Source organism: Solea senegalensis, linkage group LG11 (assembly GCF_019176455.1).
Source record: "Solea senegalensis isolate Sse05_10M linkage group LG11, IFAPA_SoseM_1, whole genome shotgun sequence".
NCBI classification, from domain to species: Eukaryota; Metazoa; Chordata; class Actinopteri; order Pleuronectiformes; family Soleidae; genus Solea; species Solea senegalensis.
In genome coordinates, this window is record NC_058031.1 from 10,171,371 (window position 1) to 10,191,475 (window position 20,105).

The 20,105-nt window shown below is 40.5% G+C and overlaps 2 protein-coding genes across 5 annotated transcripts in view; both read right to left on the minus strand.

The window, feature by feature from the left end:
* Positions 1–3,444: 3,444 nt before the first annotated feature.
* hoxc1a (homeobox C1a) lies at positions 3,445–15,631 on the minus strand. Of its 2 annotated transcripts, XM_044038504.1 has the most exons (6): positions 15,561–15,627; positions 13,533–13,827; positions 13,206–13,294; positions 10,869–10,986; positions 7,728–8,502; positions 3,445–4,199 (listed from the first exon to the last, which is right to left on the minus strand). In XM_044038504.1, exons 5-6 carry the CDS (start codon positions 8,344–8,346, stop codon positions 3,772–3,774), a joined length of 1,047 nt encoding a protein of 348 aa, XP_043894439.1. In that variant the 5' UTR covers positions 8,347–8,502; positions 10,869–10,986; positions 13,206–13,294; positions 13,533–13,827; positions 15,561–15,627; the 3' UTR covers positions 3,445–3,771. The 2 variants fall into 2 exon arrangements, with proteins under 2 accessions (XP_043894439.1, XP_043894440.1); XM_044038505.1 differs by lacking the exon at positions 13,533–13,827 and having other exon boundaries at positions 15,561–15,631.
* Positions 15,632–18,589: 2,958 nt separating this feature from the next.
* The window catches only part of LOC122777343 (homeobox protein Hox-C4a), a 55,125-nt gene continuing 53,609 nt past the window's right edge, over positions 18,590–20,105 (minus strand). For 2 of the 3 annotated variants that reach the window (XM_044038506.1, XM_044038508.1), the window contains exon 5: positions 18,590–19,706. In XM_044038506.1, the coding sequence (XP_043894441.1) occupies positions 19,162–19,706 (545 nt within the window). In that variant the 3' untranslated portion in view covers positions 18,590–19,161. The remainder of the gene's footprint in view (positions 19,707–20,105) is intronic. The other variant, XM_044038509.1, reaches the window with a different exon arrangement.

Consider the following 20,105-nt stretch of genomic DNA (forward strand, 5'->3'; position numbering starts at 1 on the left):
GAGTGTGTGTGCCCGTGAATGTGTGTGTACATGCGTGAACAATTATTCAAATAGGTGCTTTGTATCTTTCTTATAGCACTTAATTTGTAGCACATACAGGAACAAAACAAATATTTGTGTAATTGTACTCACAACCGATACACACACACTCACTCGCTCCAGTGCACACAGGTGCACACTTTTCTTGAAATGACCACAATTGTTTGATAGTCAAATTGTGTGAATGAGAGTGAATAGTGGAGGAGCAAGAACAACTAAAAAAATGGGAGAGAAAATTCAAATGAATAACAACAACAACTGAGCTTCATATATTAGACACAGCTTATGTTAAGTATCAATTGATTTCATTCCCCTGAGCTCTGGAAAGGATATTACATGCATATTATGCATAAAGTTAATTTTAGGGCAACTAGGCATTCATTACAAGGAGCTCAAAAGGAACCCACTTGAATGTGTTCATTTGAAAAGATATTCTGTAAGCTGCATGTTAAACCGTTGCTCATGCCACACACACACACACACACACCACTCCTCATGAGAAATAACAGAAACTGTCAATAGACCAATTCACTGTAAACTGATACAACACTTGTTTCACTTTAATATCTCAGTTGAGGTGTTTTTTAACAAAAATTATAAACTTTCTTTTATAATGATTGAATGGATTCATTATAACTGAAATGTATATAATCAATAATCAATATAAACAAATGCATGCCTTTAAAGGAGGTAACGATACAAAATAACCCTCAACATGTTCAGTTTTGAGATGACTCCATTGTGCAATAGATCTGAAATATTGTCATTATTTCTCACATTTACCATGTGTTTTGTGGTGCATGAGCACTGCACAGCTGTCACTCTCATCAGCCCATAGTGTGTCTTCAGGAGGGATTTACAGAAGAGCACAGATTCATCAGAGTGGAGTCACACTCAAACGCTCTCAAACTAAATGTCAGGTCTGAACAAACAATATGGTTTCATCAATTGAGAGGCAAATGCAGAAGCTGCCACAGAGTGAAATTAAAGTCATAGTTCACTAAAAACAAAAAATATAAATTCAACTTTAGTTTCACCCTCATCCCATGCATAAAATGCACACTTAAACACTCCCATCCATTCTTGTTCTGTGTCCATGACTGAATCTATTGTTTTGTAGAAACTGTGATTAAGTCATTTTGGATTTATAAAAAAAAAAAAAGAAAAAAAAAGTGCACACCTGCTGCAAGCATCCGCTGAGCTCACTACAACCTGTAACTCCAAGTATACCTTGTGGCAAGGGAACATATTTGCACGAGATGATAAAAGAGTTTCTAACAAGGTCAACTGAACACACTTCTCAGCAGGAAATCTGGACATGAGAGATTATTTTTGTATTCACAAGGTTTTGGATAATTTGTTTGTTACATTGATTGTTTGCTTTGTTTAATCGTCGTCGTGTGTGCACATTATTTGCATTGAAACACAGCCACGTTTGATTGTCACACTTTGTTCAGCATATACCAATTTGTTCTGTTTTGCTTAGAGAAGGCAGCCTTAATGGTGTGTGTGTCTCTCTGTGTGTGTGTGAGTGTGTGCTGTAGTTAAATGTAAATTTAAAATAAACGAGGTTCAACACATTATTCAAGCTTGCATGTGAAATCACTCTCATATAAAACTTTTAAATGTTTGTACTGTCAGACGCTGCAATGTTATATTTCTGTTAATATTAACGATTTAAAAAAAAAACATTATAAAAGATATTGTTTGGGATGGATTAATGTCTGAAGTTCTAAATAAATATCCAAGCAGATATGTATGAAAGATGTAAGGGGGCATATAATGAATAGTTCTATTTTTTGTTTACACTGACTCAGGCATGGAATCATATTAAGTGTTAAGTAACTTTAATATTTCAACTTTTTCTATTAAAAATAGCTCTGAAGTTTATGTCTAAAAAAAAAACAAAAAAAACAATTGGGTGAAAGGAGTTTATAAAGTGAGCCAGTGGCATGTTTTTCGCTTATTAAAATAAGAGATGGGGCAAAAATTGGGTTAGCTCGAACAAAAAAATTCATTATATAGCCTGGTATGGAATTATAATATGAGCAATTATCATATGGCCTGGTCGCTCTCCTATTCAGCTCGATGAAATATTATTTTGTGGACACACCACCGAGAACAAAAGCGCTTGTTGAAAGAAAAGAAAAGACAAAAAATAATACTAAAATAAAACAAGGAAAGCTCAGAGTTCGAGGTCACCCACATGAATGGTGCGTCTATCTGCTTGTGAGCCGCTGACCGGGTCATCGTTGTCCTGAGGCAAGACACGGGTCAAGAGGTGAGGGGTGAACTCTGGTGTAAGTGCATATATTAGCTTGGCCTTGCAACTCCTCCATATTTTATCTACGCTCACGTTCCATAAAGGATATGCTGCACGTTCTAAATGATACATTGTGATTGTATTTATAAATTATATATATATACTTTCTTTTTTTATTTTCTAAGCTATAACCACCCACGTGCTTAAAGTTAAACGCCTTGTTATCATTAATATCCCCTTTGGCATCAGCAGCCTTCACATCCCGTGCAAACACCGCTAATTGAAAGCTAAATAAAAATATTCCCACACATGAAATGAATGTGTCTGATGGAGCGTGTCTTGATATTAAAAGAGACATTAACATGATAGAAGCACCGTGTGATGGCGGGAACAGAGCAGTGTTTAAGGGCCGAGCTTTATAATCATTTACTTTCTATGAGATGAGATGGGAATCTGGAAGGAATATTTAGCTGCTCCAACTGCAGGGGCCGCACTTTTTTATTGGTTGCTGTGCAAAAACAGCGCAGGCAGCGTTTTATTGTCTGCTCTCCCGCATGAGTGTTCAAGCTAAATTATCTTTTTTTTTTTTTTCCTGACGCACATACAGGAGTAATAAAAGACGCAACAACTCCCGATTGTGATATTCCTCCATTCCATTTACGCGCAGTTACAGATTCGCGCAAATGCTCCCAGATTTGTGCCTCAAATAGATGGATCACCACGGATCAATAGTCTTAATACGAGCGGCCAATAAATCCATGAGTCAATTATGGCATTTTAGTCCTTCCTTATAGACTGAGGATAATGAAAACCTCAATATAGGAGGGAATAAGTTGCACACAGCGTCAGAGCAGCGTTTGAGCTCCTCCACACTGGCCTGATAATCATCTGCTAACATACCAGGTAATAAATGTGCATTGTGTCAAACAAATTAATAAATAAAAATAAATTTAAAAAAACAGGAAAAGACATTTCCAGAAGTTAACTAAGGAGATTTAGTGGAATATCTGTTTTTAACACGTGCAATAATCTTCATATGTCGACAAAATAAATATATATATATGTGTATACCATAAACAAAACATGTTTGTTTTTTAAACAAATCAAAGAGACACACCATGTCCTGTTAAATAAATATATTCACGGTCTGTTCCTGTATAATTGTACAAAATAAATAAACACTGCATCGCTTCACAATCAATATAAAGTTTGTATGTCGTCGTTTACATTGTGTAGAAGATGGGATCGCGAAATGTAATGACTTGAATTTTAATATTCAAATCAGAGCGCCAGTCTGAGGCCGGCGAGGATGACTGATTGTTTTGACCCGTTGTTGCATGAAGAAGTTTCGCCATTGCTCGCTTCTTGTAATAATCATCCATCGTGGTGTAAGCAAATAGAGGTGAAGCCTCAGTGAAACCGATGCAAACGCGGATGAAAAAGGTGCAGGCTGATGCTGCTCCAGCGGCTCAGGAGTTCAGGGGCAGGTGTTTCGGTGAGGTCGGTCCCAGGGAGGAGAGGCAGGTGTCCGGGGTGTCTGAGTGCAGAGCCGCGGGCCCCGACTCTGAGAAAAAGCCGTGCCTCTGTAATTTCTTCTGCTTCATGCGTCTGTTCTGAAACCACACTTTCACCTGCGTCTCGCTGAGCTGCAGGGCGCAGGAGACCTCCACCCGCCTGGCCCGCGTCAGGTACTTGTTGAAGTGGAACTCCTTCTCCAGCTCGGTCAGCTGCCTGGTGCTGAAGCTGGTCCTCGGGGTCCCGGTCACCGTGCTGGGATGACCCAACGCGCAGACTGTGCTGCTGCTGCTGCTGCTGCTGCCGCTGCTTCTTACTCCAGCCTTCATAGCTTCGACACCCGAGCCAACAACACTGAACCCGCAGGTCATGTGGACTCCTGCTGCAACACAGGACATGGAAACAGTGAGGTTAAAAAGAAGCACAAGCCCCATCCAAATAAAATGACTTACATCCATCCAATAGTTACTGAAATGAAAACAGCATTATGTTATAATAAAGTCTGGTCACTTATGACTTTCTTGTGAACATTTGTGACTTCTGTATAAATTAAACTCCTCACTGTAGATGCAGCTGATTGCATATATAGGTCATTTGATGATATAATAAAAATGTAATAAACGTCACAGGTTTGGCAGCATGGATACGATGGATGGATGAAATACGAATATTTAAACTCATTCATATATATGTATATATATATATATATATATATATATATATATATATATATATATATATATATATATATATATATATATATATATATATATATATATATATATATATATATATCAAACCTTTAAAATATGAATTTATATAAAAGTTATATATATAATAGTTACATATATATATATACATATATATAACTTATTGGTATATAACAAATGCAGTCAACTTTTTCTGTTTCTGCAACATCTACTTCAATTTCAGCACCAGCCTAAAGGCACATTGCAAAATGTTTTTTTTTGGTGCAATAAAACAGGTGCATATGCAGGGAAGACATGGACTTATAGGACAAGAACATCTGTGTAACAACAACAACACAAACTATAAAGCCAGAAAAACAAAAACACCTCACACATCACATCACTGCAGGGACGTTGTACCCATGCATGATAAGGTCTGAGACACAGGAGAGAAAAAAAACAGTCGGTGCTGTATTTTACAGATATGTGTGATAGTATAGTCAGGGAAATATTTAGCCATTTAAAACAACTTTGCAGCTTTACAGTCCATTAACTGTATTCATCAGAATCGTTAATAATTTCCCTTTAAGCCCTTCATTGCCAGTGACAGTTTAACAGTTTACAAATCCTTTCAAACACTGTATCAATGACAAATGCCTCCCTTTTTTCCCTCTGAGGTTGCAGGGTTACACATTAAAGTATCATCTGTGCTACTTATGTGCAATGAATGACAGGAACCGCAGCTACAGCTTGATTTTTCATCGCTGACATTGTGAGTGGTCGCCAGTGTGTCTTTGCCTCTGAGAAAATGTGCCGCTGCTACAGCATAATGGAGTCAGTGTGCCAGGTGTAGTCCAATGTGTCCTACCACAACTCATAGAGAGGAAGGTTAACAGGCCTCTAGCCACTTGGAAAAGCACAGCAGATGGAAAGGTCAGTTATAGGATAAATGTCGACATCTGTGTTTTAAGAAAATGAATGTCAAGGTAACCAAGGCTGGGAATTAGAGGGCAGAGAATATGAAGAACCAATGCAAGGGGGAAGCTGTGTGTAATTAAGAACTTCAGCTTTCAGGAGTGCAAATCACATGCACATTCTGATTAATGGCTCTAAAGATAATAGAATTGATGCCAGCCAGAAGGCATAAAAGAATCAAACTAAATATTTGAGGAATGACTTGCACGTTTAAAAATAGCCAGCCAGCACAGGGAATCGAGGGGCCTTCCAAGCCAAGGAGAGGGAAGAAGAAAGGGGATAGATCAATACACATTGCCTCAGTCATCTGGGCATCCAGCCCACAGTAATTCAGGTGCTGTCAAAGCATAATTGAAGAATGACGCACTGGGAATATACACAGTGAGCCAGGAGATCAGGTTACAGCAGGTCTGTGAAGACCTTTCAACATGGAAGAATACGCGAGACTTTGTATTGTGCCAAAACCGATACAGCCTCCAGAAGAAAGCGTACTTTCACTAATGACTCTTCTCTGAGTTACACTGTAGTGCTAATGAGTTACTCCTACAGATGATCCCCCTTCGGAGAGATACAGAGAGAGGTTACAAAGATACTCAGAGTTCTGCGAGGAGACATCTCTGCATGTGCATGTGTGTGTGTGTGGAGGGGGGGAGAGGGGTGTGTGTGTGAGCAAATGGCTTCCTCAAGTGCACGGGTTCGGATCAGATGGGAGGCTAATGTGTTTTATGAATAAAACGACTCAAGACCAGACGAAGGTTGTTGTTGTTGTTGTTTTCACCTTTTGCCTCCCTCACTGGGGCATCATCAGGGAAAGTTTACCAACTCATCTGCATTCTGAGCAGGCATTAAGCCATAAGCTGGGAAAAAGTTATTTTTGTTGCATCCGAGAGTCACTGATCTGATGTTATTTTCTGATTTTCTCACAATGGCATCGTCGGGAAAATGTTTATGGAGGTGTAATGTGTTACAGTTTGTCAAGTGCACATTAAATCCCCTTCTAGTCTGGGTGTGTGTGTGCAGTTTTAGGGTTTGTTGCGTCACACACAGCAATGCAGTCAAATTACAGGTGTTGGTGTGACCTTTTGTTTGCAATGCAATGCAATAACATCATTTTCCATAGGAATTTGAATTTAGCAGTCGTGTGGCGTGTTGTGAATCTCCGGCCTTTTACCACAGTCTGTGATAATGGTCAACATGCATCTGTGGTCACTAAACATTTGGGCCAGCAACAGCCACCTTTACAGCAAACACAGATGCTCTGTGGGGAAAACCAACAAACAAACAAACCAACAAGCAAAAAGACCAGACCTCTGTACTTGCAAATCTTAAATCTTAAAACTTATGAGACGCCAGCGTGTCCAGTCACCCCTCTGACACTATTGATCAAATGGAGGATCCATATAACTCATATAAAATTGGAAATTGATAGGCATTTCTCACATTAGTGGGCTATTGGTATCTTTTATAATATCATCTGGGATGTGTATCCTTCTGTGGGCTCTCTGCCCAGGACTCATCAGTCAGGGAAATGATGATCTGTGACAGCAATTATGTTAAAAAGGTGGACACATGTAAAGGTGCTGCAAACTGAAATCAATACACAAGGGCTTTCATTACAAACAGACAACTAATCAATAGTCAGGGAGCTCTCCAGCCTCACAAGAGTAAGTTTTACTCAACTTCCTGTGAGTCTCGACAGGCAGTGGTCTGCTGCATTATTCAAAAGCTAATGGTAAGTAAGGGCAGGGGTAAATAATTGATCATTTTCTGGGTTTACACGCTGAGGCTGAACGGGCCTTTTACTGTACCTCACCCTGCTTCTGAGCACGGACTCTGACTGTAACAGGAGGTGGAGCAAAGATGTTAAACAACCTGAGAGATTTACATTAACATTGAACAGTTGTGTATTCAAATCTGGCGCCGTGTAAACAGCTAGAGATGCGTCTGCTCTGCTGTAAAAAGAAAATGGACTTTATGTATTTGTATTTTTTTAAATATTCAGCTTATTTGACAGAGGAAACTGTGCACCATGACGCGCAGCACACGTCAGCATTCTCGCTCTCTCTCTCTCTCTTGCAGCTTTGGGTGAAAACTTCGACCTAACTTTGGCAACTATGAAAAGAAGTTACTCACTCCTTTCTTTCATCAAACGTTAATAATTTAGACCATCAAATGCACATCTCGAGTTAAACGTTTCAGTCTCCCTTCACAAACAAACAACAACAAACAAACAAAAAAAAACTTACCCGCCCTGTGCAGACTCCTCTTTATTCTCATCCACTCAAAAGTTTCATCCGTATCAGCCATGATGTTAGAGTCTGATCTGAGCGAACTTCGGACGGCGACGTCAGTGTTGAGGCCACTGTAAGAGTGGATTTGAATAGTTTGGTCTGAAAGTGACATAAAATCGCCAGGTCCCGTCTCGCCGTCCTTTGACTCACAGTGTCCGCGTCTTGGAGAGTTCTGCCCCTGCGCCCTGCACCGCCAGGGGACACGGGACGAGTGGGGGCAGGCCGGTGTGGAGGAGCCCCCGAGAGTCTCAAACACAAACACTGGAGGAGGAGTAGGAGGAGGAGGAGGAGGAGGAGGAGGAGAAGGAGGCAGAGGGGGGCTGACAGAGGAGGTGCACAGAGTTAAACTGTTGTTGAGAGTTAAGTAGTGAGGATGCGGAGAATTAAATCTTGAAGCCACTTCCAGTTTTCTCCCCTCATCACGGCTGCAGAGTTCAGGATGAGTCCTGGCGCACAGGTCCCGCTTTATGACCTCTTTTGCTCGGCAGCAGCCGGTGAACAGTGGGCTTCTTCTCTCCCCTTCGGCCGTTAACTCTTGATAGGAAGTCATTATCACCTCTCCCTGCATACTCATTGGACGCGGGTGCACTTCATGCCCGGCCTCTCATGCATTCACAAACGCATGGTCAGGCGGCTGGACGACCGTGGGGACCTTCCTCAGAGGAGAAACAGCAGGTCCCTGATTGATGGAGATGACGTGCCCTGCTGATGTTGGCCAATAGCTGGACATCTGTGTCATCAGGGAGCACAGCGCTGATTAAAGCGAGCAGGCAAATGCGAGACTGTCTTCACAGGTCATCATTTTAATGGTGTCCGAATGAGTGAAGCATCGTGTTAGGCCTCAACAAAAACACAGGCAGAACTGGGCGACAGAGCCAAGAGCATGATCACGTTATTGGTCGATAATGATCTCGATTTACTATAAGATAGATAAAGATTAAGTTTTGTTCTTGGAAGATTTAACATTTTTTTTAATAAGAAGGAAAAAAAAATATTTTTATTTAAGTTTTGTGAGCAACATACAATACAAAATAACGAATACAAGACTGAAAAGTCGTCACAAAAGGGGGGGGAAGACAAAAGAGAAATTAACACCTTGTTAGGAAAATTATTATTATTATTATTATTATAATAATAATAATAATAATAATATGTATTATATGTATATATATATATATGACGTCATACTTGTGTCCTCACTTCTGAATGTTCTCACTTCTGCACAGTTTGTGATTAAGTCTCATAAATTGCAGTTCTAACCAAAACCTTAATTATATTATTGCCCCTAAAAACATCATCACAATCATCATCATCATCATCATTATAGTGAGAGTTTCTATTTGTTTCTCACTTGTTCATGTAGGCCATGACGTCAAAATACACAAGGAAGTATATATTTTAGGTCATATAAAATAATATTTTTTATCTAAAAAAAAAAAAGACCCCCAGCAGTTTGGCCTACACTGATGTAGCTAATGGATTATGCAAATATGAGGAGGCTTCTTGAAAAACCCAAAGCCCTCTTCAGCAGAGGCCATAGGTCATGAGAAAGGCACACTTAATGGGGTCAGAGGTCGTGACAGCAAGTATTTAGAAGTTCAGCGGCAGCAGATTTGTAATTAGTCTCGAACAAATACAAAAAAATGGTTCGGCGAGCATGAGATCAAGAAGTTGTAAGTGACAGAGAAGATGTGATTCTCGTTCAGTAACGTTCCAAAAATCACTTTTCAGGATTGTGCTCCTCTCAACAATTTTTTTTGTTCACTCAGGACTTGATCAAGTGGCCTAATTTTCATAAATGACGCTAAATGATGTCATTTAAACTTGCAGGAGTGACAAAATAAACACATGTGCACGGGACACAAAATGCAAACAACTTAATTTGCCTGCCCGACAAACCAGAGGCAGTGCAGAGGTGAACCTGTCACTGGGTTAAACACCTGCTCACATTTTAAATTACAGATAAAGAGCTAAATGATGCTGATGAGCCAAACACATTCAGTGATTTTTTTATTCTCCATCTGTATTAAAAATGATGGTATTTTACATTTACATAGAAATCCACGTTTGAAGTTGTGGAATATTGAAGACACGTGAAACGTCAAAACATCAAAATCTTGATTTTTGTTTTGTTTTTTGTCACGTGACTGTCTCTCACGGGATTATAAACTATCACTGAAGCATCCACTTAATCAACTTTAAGCAACGATGTTACATTCAATTGTGTACGTCTTAAATTTAAGCCTTACATGGTTACATTTTCCCGAAATCTATAATATAATTTAATTTAATATAATATAATTTAATAAACGTATACAATTATTGTTATTCACAAATGAACATTTCATTAATAAACTCAATTTATTTAATTTATTGCACGTTTCTGCTCTTATCCTTTTTTTTATTTTATTTTTAAATAACGTTCGCCGCGTCTTTTAAGTCTGCAGTAATTACAATATAATTCAGCGTAATGAACAACTTCTAACTGCATTCATACAACACAGAAATATGGTCCCAGCTGTGTGAGTTAATGGGATTCTACAGGCAGCGATGTGCTGAATGACTGAGTGCAATATATCCCTTCTCTCCGTGCATTTGCATGGCGCACTGATCCATCTTCATGTCAGCTCGGAGGTTACTCAGGGTTCACGCGCTAGCTTGTTTCTCTCCTCCACACTCAATAAATAAATCTCTGCAGCTTTCTGTTTACCGCCTGAATATAAATTTGTTTGCAGTCGATCGAAGACCTGTGCGGAGGTATTAGAAATTGTATTTCTGTAATGGCTTTCAACAGAGTGTGGGCGAGAGAGAGAGAGAGAGGAGGGAGGAGGAGGAGGAAGAGGAAGAGGAAGAAGAAAAGGAGGAGGGAAAAAAAACAGGTGTGAGCAATCTCTGCTTTCTCGTATGCAAACGAATTAGGAAAAAAAATGAAACAGCCTCAGCCCATTATAGCTCTCGGACGCATTCAAATCACATTTAAAACCAAGTAACCTTTTTATCTTGTAGGACAAGAACGGTAATCCTTGTTTGTTCCTTGAAGTGCCATATGTTTGATTAGCATATGTGAGGTGTTGTTCCACATCACTGCACACGCACCTTTATGCAGCAGAAGTTATATGATCACATTTAGCACACAAACAAAAAAGAAAGAAGGTGATGTTCAGCTGAGGCTCCGCTTCTCTGGACAGCTTGCATCACCGAGAACACATTTCACCTGAAATAACAAAGAGAAATAAATCTGAATTCAGGTGATATATAGATGTCACAAGTAACAATTTAAATCGTAGGCTTGAAATGCTTTTCTCAGCCCCCCCAAAACTCCACCCTTAAACATATCCTCTTTAATGTGTGCAGGCATTTCCATCATGTTCACTATTGTGTCTATTGTTCTGACTGGAGGTGAAGCAAACATGGCAGCACTCATGGTGGCGGCTGTGTCAGGAGGCAGGAGGAGGGAGAGGATATTGACTGATGCTAATTTGTTTTGCGTCCATGCTTGGATGTGTGTCAATGGGAAGTGGAGGCCCAGGGATCAGCTCGGCCGCAGCTCAGATTACCTCCATGGTTTGAATTGAACCCTCATCCTGCTGCTGCTGATGCTGTTACTGACATGATGCTGCGGCCACTGTTGACACCAGACCCCTGTCTGGCCCTCCAACACTGTCAGGCTTCATTATGTGTCATCTCTTGACCCAAACAGGACTGGGAATTAACCAGCGCTGACAGACGACTGTCACCGCCAGTCAGAGAGGTCACTGCCTTTAATGCAGCTCTGAGAGGGGAGGGTGACAGCCATGTATGCTGTGTTTATGGAGCTCAAGCTCATCAATGTGGCATCAGGACAGAGCTGTAAAATAGCTGAGGAACACAATAAAAGTAAAAGAAGAAATGGGGACAGAGCAGAGCTACAGAAGAAGAAGAAGAAGCAGAAACAGATATTCAAGTGTGGCACATTGACCAGTTGAAAGATGGCTATCTGTATGATTGATGGAGCATGTCAGTGTTTTTCAAATATTGACGTTTTTTTTTGAAAAATAGTGATGTTAGAAGTAAGATCTACCTGGGTGTATACCCAGCCCACACACAATCCAGGGAAATCCCACTTGACAACAAAAGATCCATCTACTCACTGTGTGAAAGTCTAATGATTGGTCTTACTTTTATTGTTGAATGGTATGAAATCTGTCACAGTGCATGATCCATAATCATCAATCCAACGCTACTACTGTGCAAATGGCCGAGGACATTACAGGCGACTGCCTTCCGCACAGTCTCAACACTGTGACAATGAAGCAATGCCTCGCTAATATGAGGACTTTTCAACAATGGCCTGTAGTATGTACTGCAGCGCTTTCACAGCTTCACTGAGCCAAGAGGCTTCGAGTCGGCAGAATCCCAAACATCATGACAACAAGCCATCAGTCATCTTCCCCCCAAGCTGCTGTGCACACTTGTGTGTTTCCGGAGTTCTTACTGTGGGAAATGAGCAGGGTTAAACATGAAACAGGAGGAAATGTTCATCACTGCAGCACACTCTCTAATATTCTCCCACATACAGCACTTTTCGCTGCAGGGAAAGAGAGGGAGTGTTTTTTTTTTTTTTCTTTCTGCTTAAACATCCCCTGCTTGTTCACAGTGGAGATCAGTAATCTACTGTGCATGTTAATCATGGTTAATAGCAAAACACTGCTAGGAAAATGAAACCATATTAATAAAGGACTAGTTTTCCTTTGAGGTGCAGAAAGTATTATTTTTTGGAGCTGTTAAAGAAGGAAAATCCTCCTGAATTTAGACCTGTTGGATGTTAACAACACATTTACAATATCAGTAAACATTTCAAAATATTCTTTTTACTGAGAAGATAAATCACTTTATTTTTCATTGCCTTGACTAACACACACACACACACACACACACACACACACACACACATTTGAATTCTGTGTCAGCTTGTTCCTGCTTTAATGTTATACATGATATTCAAAGCTATTTTTATTGTGGCACCATTCGATCAAATCACAGTATGCAAGACGTTATGTTTATACGAGTTTTAACTTAAAATGGAGTTACCTGCCTTAGGGCGTCTGAACATGAGTGTGCAACGAGCAAACGACTGTTGAATACCAACAGAAAAGTGACACTGGTGCAATATGAGTTGTTTTTTTTTCTTAGTTATTAATTCAGGTTTATTGAGGTTCAGGGAGGATTACAAACAATAACAGAAAAGGGCATGTCTGGAATCAAATGTCACAGTTCCAACTCTTTCTTGGAAAATTTCTTTAATTCCTTGTGGTTTGGGGACCTGCTGCTGCATGTGCTAAGATAAAATCACATTGTTTAATTAAAACAATAACAAAAAGGTGATCTTGAATATTATTACACACAGAAGAGACAATATTATATACTATGTTGCACACAGAGATGCACACTTACATGTTTGTGTGATTTATTGCACGGCAGTTGTCTTCGACTGTCCTAACATGAGGGTGTCCAATAAACCGGTGATTTCCATGCAGCTTTTTCTATGACAGAACAAACGAAAAGACAGTGTGCATTGATTAGACTGTGTAATAAAGCCATTGGGTGTTAAATAATTCCAGGGTAATCGATGACGGTCAACATGTGACATTTAGCAGGGTTACTCTTGTGATTACAAGTTCATTCATTTCAGCTCCTCAGAGAGAAGCAGCAAACTGTACACACACATACACACACGCACACACACACAGTGCAGCTAAGGCACCTTCATCACCAACACACCTTTTTATTATCACCGATCATCCTTAACTGGGAAACATTTAAAATGCCATCGATCTTGATAATGCTGTGCACTTATGTGACAGTAACAGTTGTATGAGATTCCGGAAGTCAAATATCCAAAATTGATGAGTCCAAGCAGTTGAGTTATAATCCATCTATCTGAGCGATGCCCGGGCTTGGTTCCACGTGAAGGAGCAGACAAATAAATAAAACCCATAAAAGGTGACACAGGAAATTGATACTTAACAATCACAGCGAGCAACAAGCACCCAGACAGACTGGTGGGCAGCAGTTACTACAGTGGAGGGAAAAGAGTTGGAAGGTCAATAGGTCGTAAAAAGAGTATAAACCTCCTAAAGACTGGACATAAATGTTTGGCTTTTTACCCAACAAATAGAACAAAGTATTGCATGCATTGGTAAATCAATACATTTACAAAAGTCAGCCAGCATAGTAACACATTTCAAGGTGGTTGAACCTAAATTTGAACTAAAAATATGGGTATATGATAGGTACAGATTAAACACAGAGGGTTAAGTTGTTTAACATGATCAGTTGCTGTTTAAAACGTGTTAAAGCTGGTCAAGATTTGTTTTTAGATACTACTTTGATGTTTTCCCCCCATTCATTAAGTTTGCCAGCTGCCTTTAACATCACACAAAATCAAATAATTTGTCTAAAATAACTTCACTTGTAACACTTAGTTTCCTCTGTTTATCAGACAGATAATTTGTCAGCACTGGACCACACTTTTAGTATGATTACAACTTAATGGTGGTAACTTTATGTTATTTGAAGGGACACCCCTCCTATTTTTTTCCCCCCTTCAAAACGTGCCGACATGAGTAAAATAAATGTCGACCACCTCAAAACAAATCACAATTGGTCAAGACATCAGATAATTAATGAAAATGTAACAACTTGTGTGTAATGATCAAGAATTGTGATGATAAATGATGTTACAGATGAGAATTTATTGATGGTGATGTCACATACTACAGTGTGAAGTTGCTCATAATTTACTGATGAGGCTTGAGAGGCTTGAACACGGCCATGTGGGCCTCATCAAAACAGACAGTATCAGCTCCCAAACATCTTTGATTTAAAGCACTGTTATTGTCAGTGACCCGAACAGGCCGGGGTCAGACGATTTCTATCATAGTCCTGTTTTTTTCTCTGAAACTCTGAGGTGAGGAGCAGCTCCAACATGTCCAGCCAACTTCTTCACAGTGCTATAAGTTGTCCTTTAAAGAGTCCACTTACAGGAATCACTATATGACTTTTAAATCATTAGGAAAAACAAAACGTTACATTTAAGTGCTTTAAAGAAATACAAAGAAAACATCAAATGTTTCTAACAGCGGTTACAGAAATTTGCAAGTTAGAGTTTATGCACAGAAATAGTTTTATTGCAGCAAATCCCAGAGTCATTTGATGCCATGCTGAAACACAATCTTTGTTACGTTCTCTACACAGTGCAACGTTTTTTTCTTAATCACGACTAAATGAGAAGGACATCTCTCATCTTGTGTTTTGGTGAAGCTGTCTTTACCAAAATGGGAGCGCAATAAATATTAAAATTGTAAATAAAGACATGACAAGGATTATGTACTGTTGTGCTTTGTTTATCGCACGTGGTACCCCCCAGTACCGGGGGCAAAAAAACTCACTGCAACGCACATTAATCAAAGGCACATTTTACCTCTGATCAATATCAACATGCTGCATACCCACATAAAGCTCAGAAACTCAGCTAAAAGCTAAAAACAGTCCTATGTTCACCAAACACAGACTAAAGGCCAAGTAATCAAACCAACACAAGCCGAAAACAACATAACAGCATAAACATTTAAAAGCGGCACCAGAGAATCAGCATCCTCATGTTGAAAAAAACATGTCTGCCCGACTTCTCACATTACAATGGTACCATTTATATCACTCTACGACAAAAACTCACGGGTCCAGTCACAAAATAAGAGCAAAACAACAACTCACTTTCAAGAAATACAACCAGAAATGTTGTCTTACCTGTGTTGTTGAGCAAAACAAGCGGTTTTCACCGGAACAAAACCGCTTCTAACTGGTAACTAGACTTCCCAGCATGCTCTGGGGCTTCTTCCTGGTCTGATTGGTCATTCCAGACGGCCATTAGCTTGTTTTGATTGGAGAAGCGCGAATGTCCGTCAAACTATGTCAGACGTATTTGCGCAGCCTGATTGTGCTGGCTTTGATGATTAAAACGAGCTGTCAATCACCCAGATTGGCCAATCACAGCCGGAGCTATGGCCCTGAACCCGCTGAGGCTGAGACGTCTCTGACGCTCCAGAGAAAGATGACCCAAATATATTGATTTTTAATCATTTTTTAATTTTTTAATTCAAAACAAGTTTTTATTAGACCCATAGTGACATTAAAATAAAATTATATGGGGTTAATCATTTTTTATTTTTTTAATTCAAAACAAGTTTTTATTAGACCAATAGTGACATGTAAGTAAAATGAAATGGGTTTAATTATTTTTTTTTACCAATAGTAATCTGAAATGGCATTGATAGTGTTTTAGATAGTCGCCTATAGGCATCTCTTCACTAAAACCTCTGTAACATCAGACTTTGCACAGCTAATGTCCACATGTTGTTACACAACTTCCATGAGGTTTTAAGCTCCTAATGCGCACTTTTAAAGGTGATATTTATTTTAAAATGCAATATTTCTTTGGGCGAGGGTCCCATCTGTGCTTTTACTTTGGCCCAGTGGTATCTACAGTGAAACTTACACTTCTGGTGGCATCTCACAAATGTTATCTTTATTGTGAGACCAAGATAATTCACATAGAGCTTGTAATTGCAGAGATATACTCTATTTAGTTGGGGCATGCCATTTTCGAACAGGGATACCAAAAACAGGGTTAGGGGGGATAAAGATAAAGAACAAACAAATCCTGTGCAACAGTGTGTAATCTGTGGAGGGACACAACCAACAAACAGCCATATAATCTAGTGTAAAAAATACATTTGTTGTCATTATTAGCATGTATATCCTCTCATAGTGGTCCCCATATAATGTAGAGATTGACCAATAAATAACGTAAGACTGCAGCAGATTATTGTGAAGTAACAAGATGAGGTCCAGGGTCTGTGTTTGTTCAGTGCAGGGGGAAAGTGTTACGAGAGGAACTTACAGCACGTCTTTGTTAAGCACACAGCAGTTCTGTCTTCATGGCAGCTTAAGAAAAGTCTTCATGCACGGAGCATTTTTCAATTCTATCCACAAAACCAGTTTCACAACAGCTGCAAATGGGACAGTTAAACATCAGTCACTGTAAAGGACACAACGCAAAAATGCTGAAATTAATGATGGACCGTAACCAAAGCTAGTTTCATGGCAGCTCGGCTGCTGTCATTTATCACTTCAAAGATCCACTTAATACATGGCTCAGTTCTGATCAAAGCACCGAATTAAACTCAAAAACATGTCAGGATTTTTGGGCTTTGCAGATCATGCCCCAGACGAACAGGAAAAAGGAAATGGTGACCGAAGATGCTAAAGAGAAGCAGCCCAGTGTGTGAACAAGTGACTAACGTAATGTTGAAATGGAAGCAGACATCTCATCCTTTCAGTGGGGCCCCAAGGAGGGTGGTTTGTGTGTGTCTGTGTGTGTGGGGGGGGTTCCTTGACCCCTGGGGATACCCCTTGACCCCTTCAACAGAATTACTGCACTCCAGTGTGTGGATCCTCTTGGCTTTTAGTCTCTGGAGGGAGAATGTGGCAAGAAACCAGAGGTAAAGGTCTCATTGAGTCTCGGCACCATTAACACCATAAATCACCCGGCATATGCAAGAATCTCAGGAATCCAACCCTGTCTGGATCTTCTTCCTCAATCTGCCTGCTCTCTTTCTCTGAGCAAACAGATCTGTTGGAGAGAACTTTTCCTTGCTCTCTCTCATTTTGTCTCTCTTGTCCTTTACTACACTTTTTTTTTAAAATGCCCCTGCTGTCAACAGCTCCTTTATGCAGGTGTGGTATAGACCTGGTTCTACTCTATACAACATTCCCTCACACGTCTAACTCCAGTGACACTCAAAGAGACCTGCTGCGAATGGTGTCAAATATTTACCAAATGACAGCTGATCCAGAGACTCATTAGGCAATGAATGAGGAGCGGGAAGTCATTCTATCCGAGATCACATGGAGATGAGCTTGTTCAGTACCTCTCTCGTTTCCAAACAGTCAGTGACAACTCAGTTACAGCGAGGCTACTGATACAAACATATCAGCCCGTCCAAAACTTTAAGAACATTGACACGGTGGCTCATTAAGTGTAAAAGGTTTGCTCCTTCACCATGAGAGTTGCTGTCTATCTCAGTGTGGAAAACTGTTGAGACCCAAGAGAACCTGTGACCCACTTCTGTCAACTAAATGCATAATGCCCCATGTGGGCAATTTAGCTCTGTGATTCACAAATTTGAAATCCAAAAATGCCAGGAAAGGGGAAAAAAAGGATAACAACATTTCCATGATGTGATGTGCATGTGATAACATCACACACACTCTTTGTTATCCTTTAAGATAACATGCTGTCATTGGTGAGGGAACCTCGTCGGTCTGTTGTTGCCTATTGGCTGCAAGTCGTGCTTTTAAACTACACAACTAACATGCCCCCTGAGAGGGAGGCCAGCCCCGACTTGCAGCCCTACAATTTGGCTATTGAAAAGGCAGGGGTTGGGAAGGAGGAGGCAGGAGATCTTGTCATGGTGCCCACTGGGTTCAGAGCTTGTGGTTGGAGTACTGGAAAGACTGCCTTGTCTCTGTGATTAATGGTGGCGAACTTGGAGGCAGGAGCGAGGGAGCGGCTTATGTGGCAACACTGTGCAACTTGAATGCACAATACTGTAGAGTTTTCAATGAATCTAAAGCATGACTTAATGTAATTACACAATCTTTCTCGTTTCTTCCATTTGGGACCTCATCCAAGGATTTCTTAATAATGAAGTATTGCTGGGGAAAGAAATAGATGCTGTTATCAGGGCTGAACAGGGTAAACATTGCACAAGAACTACCGTTTTTCCCAAATGCATTTATTAAGCATGTACAGTATGTGACACCTTAATTAATCAAAAACAGTATCAAAAACTTGCCACATCATTTAATGGCTTTAACAAAAATAGAAAATCATTCAATATGAACATTATTTTGTCCATTTCACAGTTAAAATGTGTTTTTACACAAATGACCTGCTATTTACAGTACATAAATAATACAAAGAGGCCTAATGTGACGATAACAAAGTATGACAACCATTTAGCCACTATCTGCTTACAGAGGGAATTAAGAACTCATCCATAGTCCTGCATGCATTAAACATGAAAAACACAACACAATTGTAGCTTCCCCAAAAAAACAGTATTTTTAATTGATGTACATGCAATGTGAGCAGCAAAGGCTGAAGCAGTCACTTTGCCATTTGACATGTTCTTAGAGTGTAATTTAAATACTTCATGAAGGGAGTGTAGAGTGGATTTTAGTGCTGCAATGTGAACCAGACATCCTTCAGTCATTCATCACTAAGTGAGAGTGGATGTAACATTGAGACTGTGATGAGCACTAAAGGGACAGACATCATGGGGCCCTAGGGCCAGTTAGAAATGCCAGCATTAGGAAAACTGTTTATGGCCATACAGGAGGACTGTGACCCAGTAGTAACAGACGAATATATACAACTGAGTTGGGTCAGGTCTGCAGGGTGAGTAGACTGACCACTGCTGCTGTGACTAAAAACAGAGGAGGACATAGGAGAACAATCCATGAAGTGCAGATCTGATGAGGAGGAGGTTCTGGCAACACATCCACCTGCAGGGAACCTCGGGTGATCTGTGCACGAGCTGGAGCTGGAGGAGTGGCAGGGGGACTGCTGTGACACATCTAATACCTGTCCATACTTGTGCTCCTTCTTGTACCTCATCCTGCGGTTCTGAAACCAGATCTTGACCTGGCGGTCAGTGAGCTGCAGCCCGGCGGCCATCTCCAGCCTCCGAGGGCGACGCAGGTAAGGGCTGAAGTGGAACTCCTTCTCCAGCTCCAGCAGCTGGCTGCTGGTGAAAGCTGTTCTCTCTCTCCTCGCCCCTTTGCCATGTCGACCGCCTGGCACACCACCACCACCACCACCACCGCTCACTAATGTGAAAGAAAGCACATATGGAAAAGAGAGCGTGATAAGAGCAGGTGCCATATATCTGACAAGACTGTCCCGAGACATATAACTTCCACATCACCAAGGACTCAGAGGCCCATGTTAATCCTCAGCAAATCAACTTGAGACCAAGGAGGGCCCGGAGCTCTTCCCGCGTATTCACTCATGCTTGAGACACTATACAAGACTGGCTGTCTACAGTGTCATGTGTTCAGGGAAAGTTACCTCCCGAAGAAATAGTCTGGGGGAAACATCTGACGCCACTACGGCTTCCTGACAGGCCACATTAATCACAGCTACACACGGAAGCAGACCTGTCAAATCCCCATCTCAGTCACTTAAAGGGTACCTTGGGACTACCACTGAAAATAACCACCATTAGA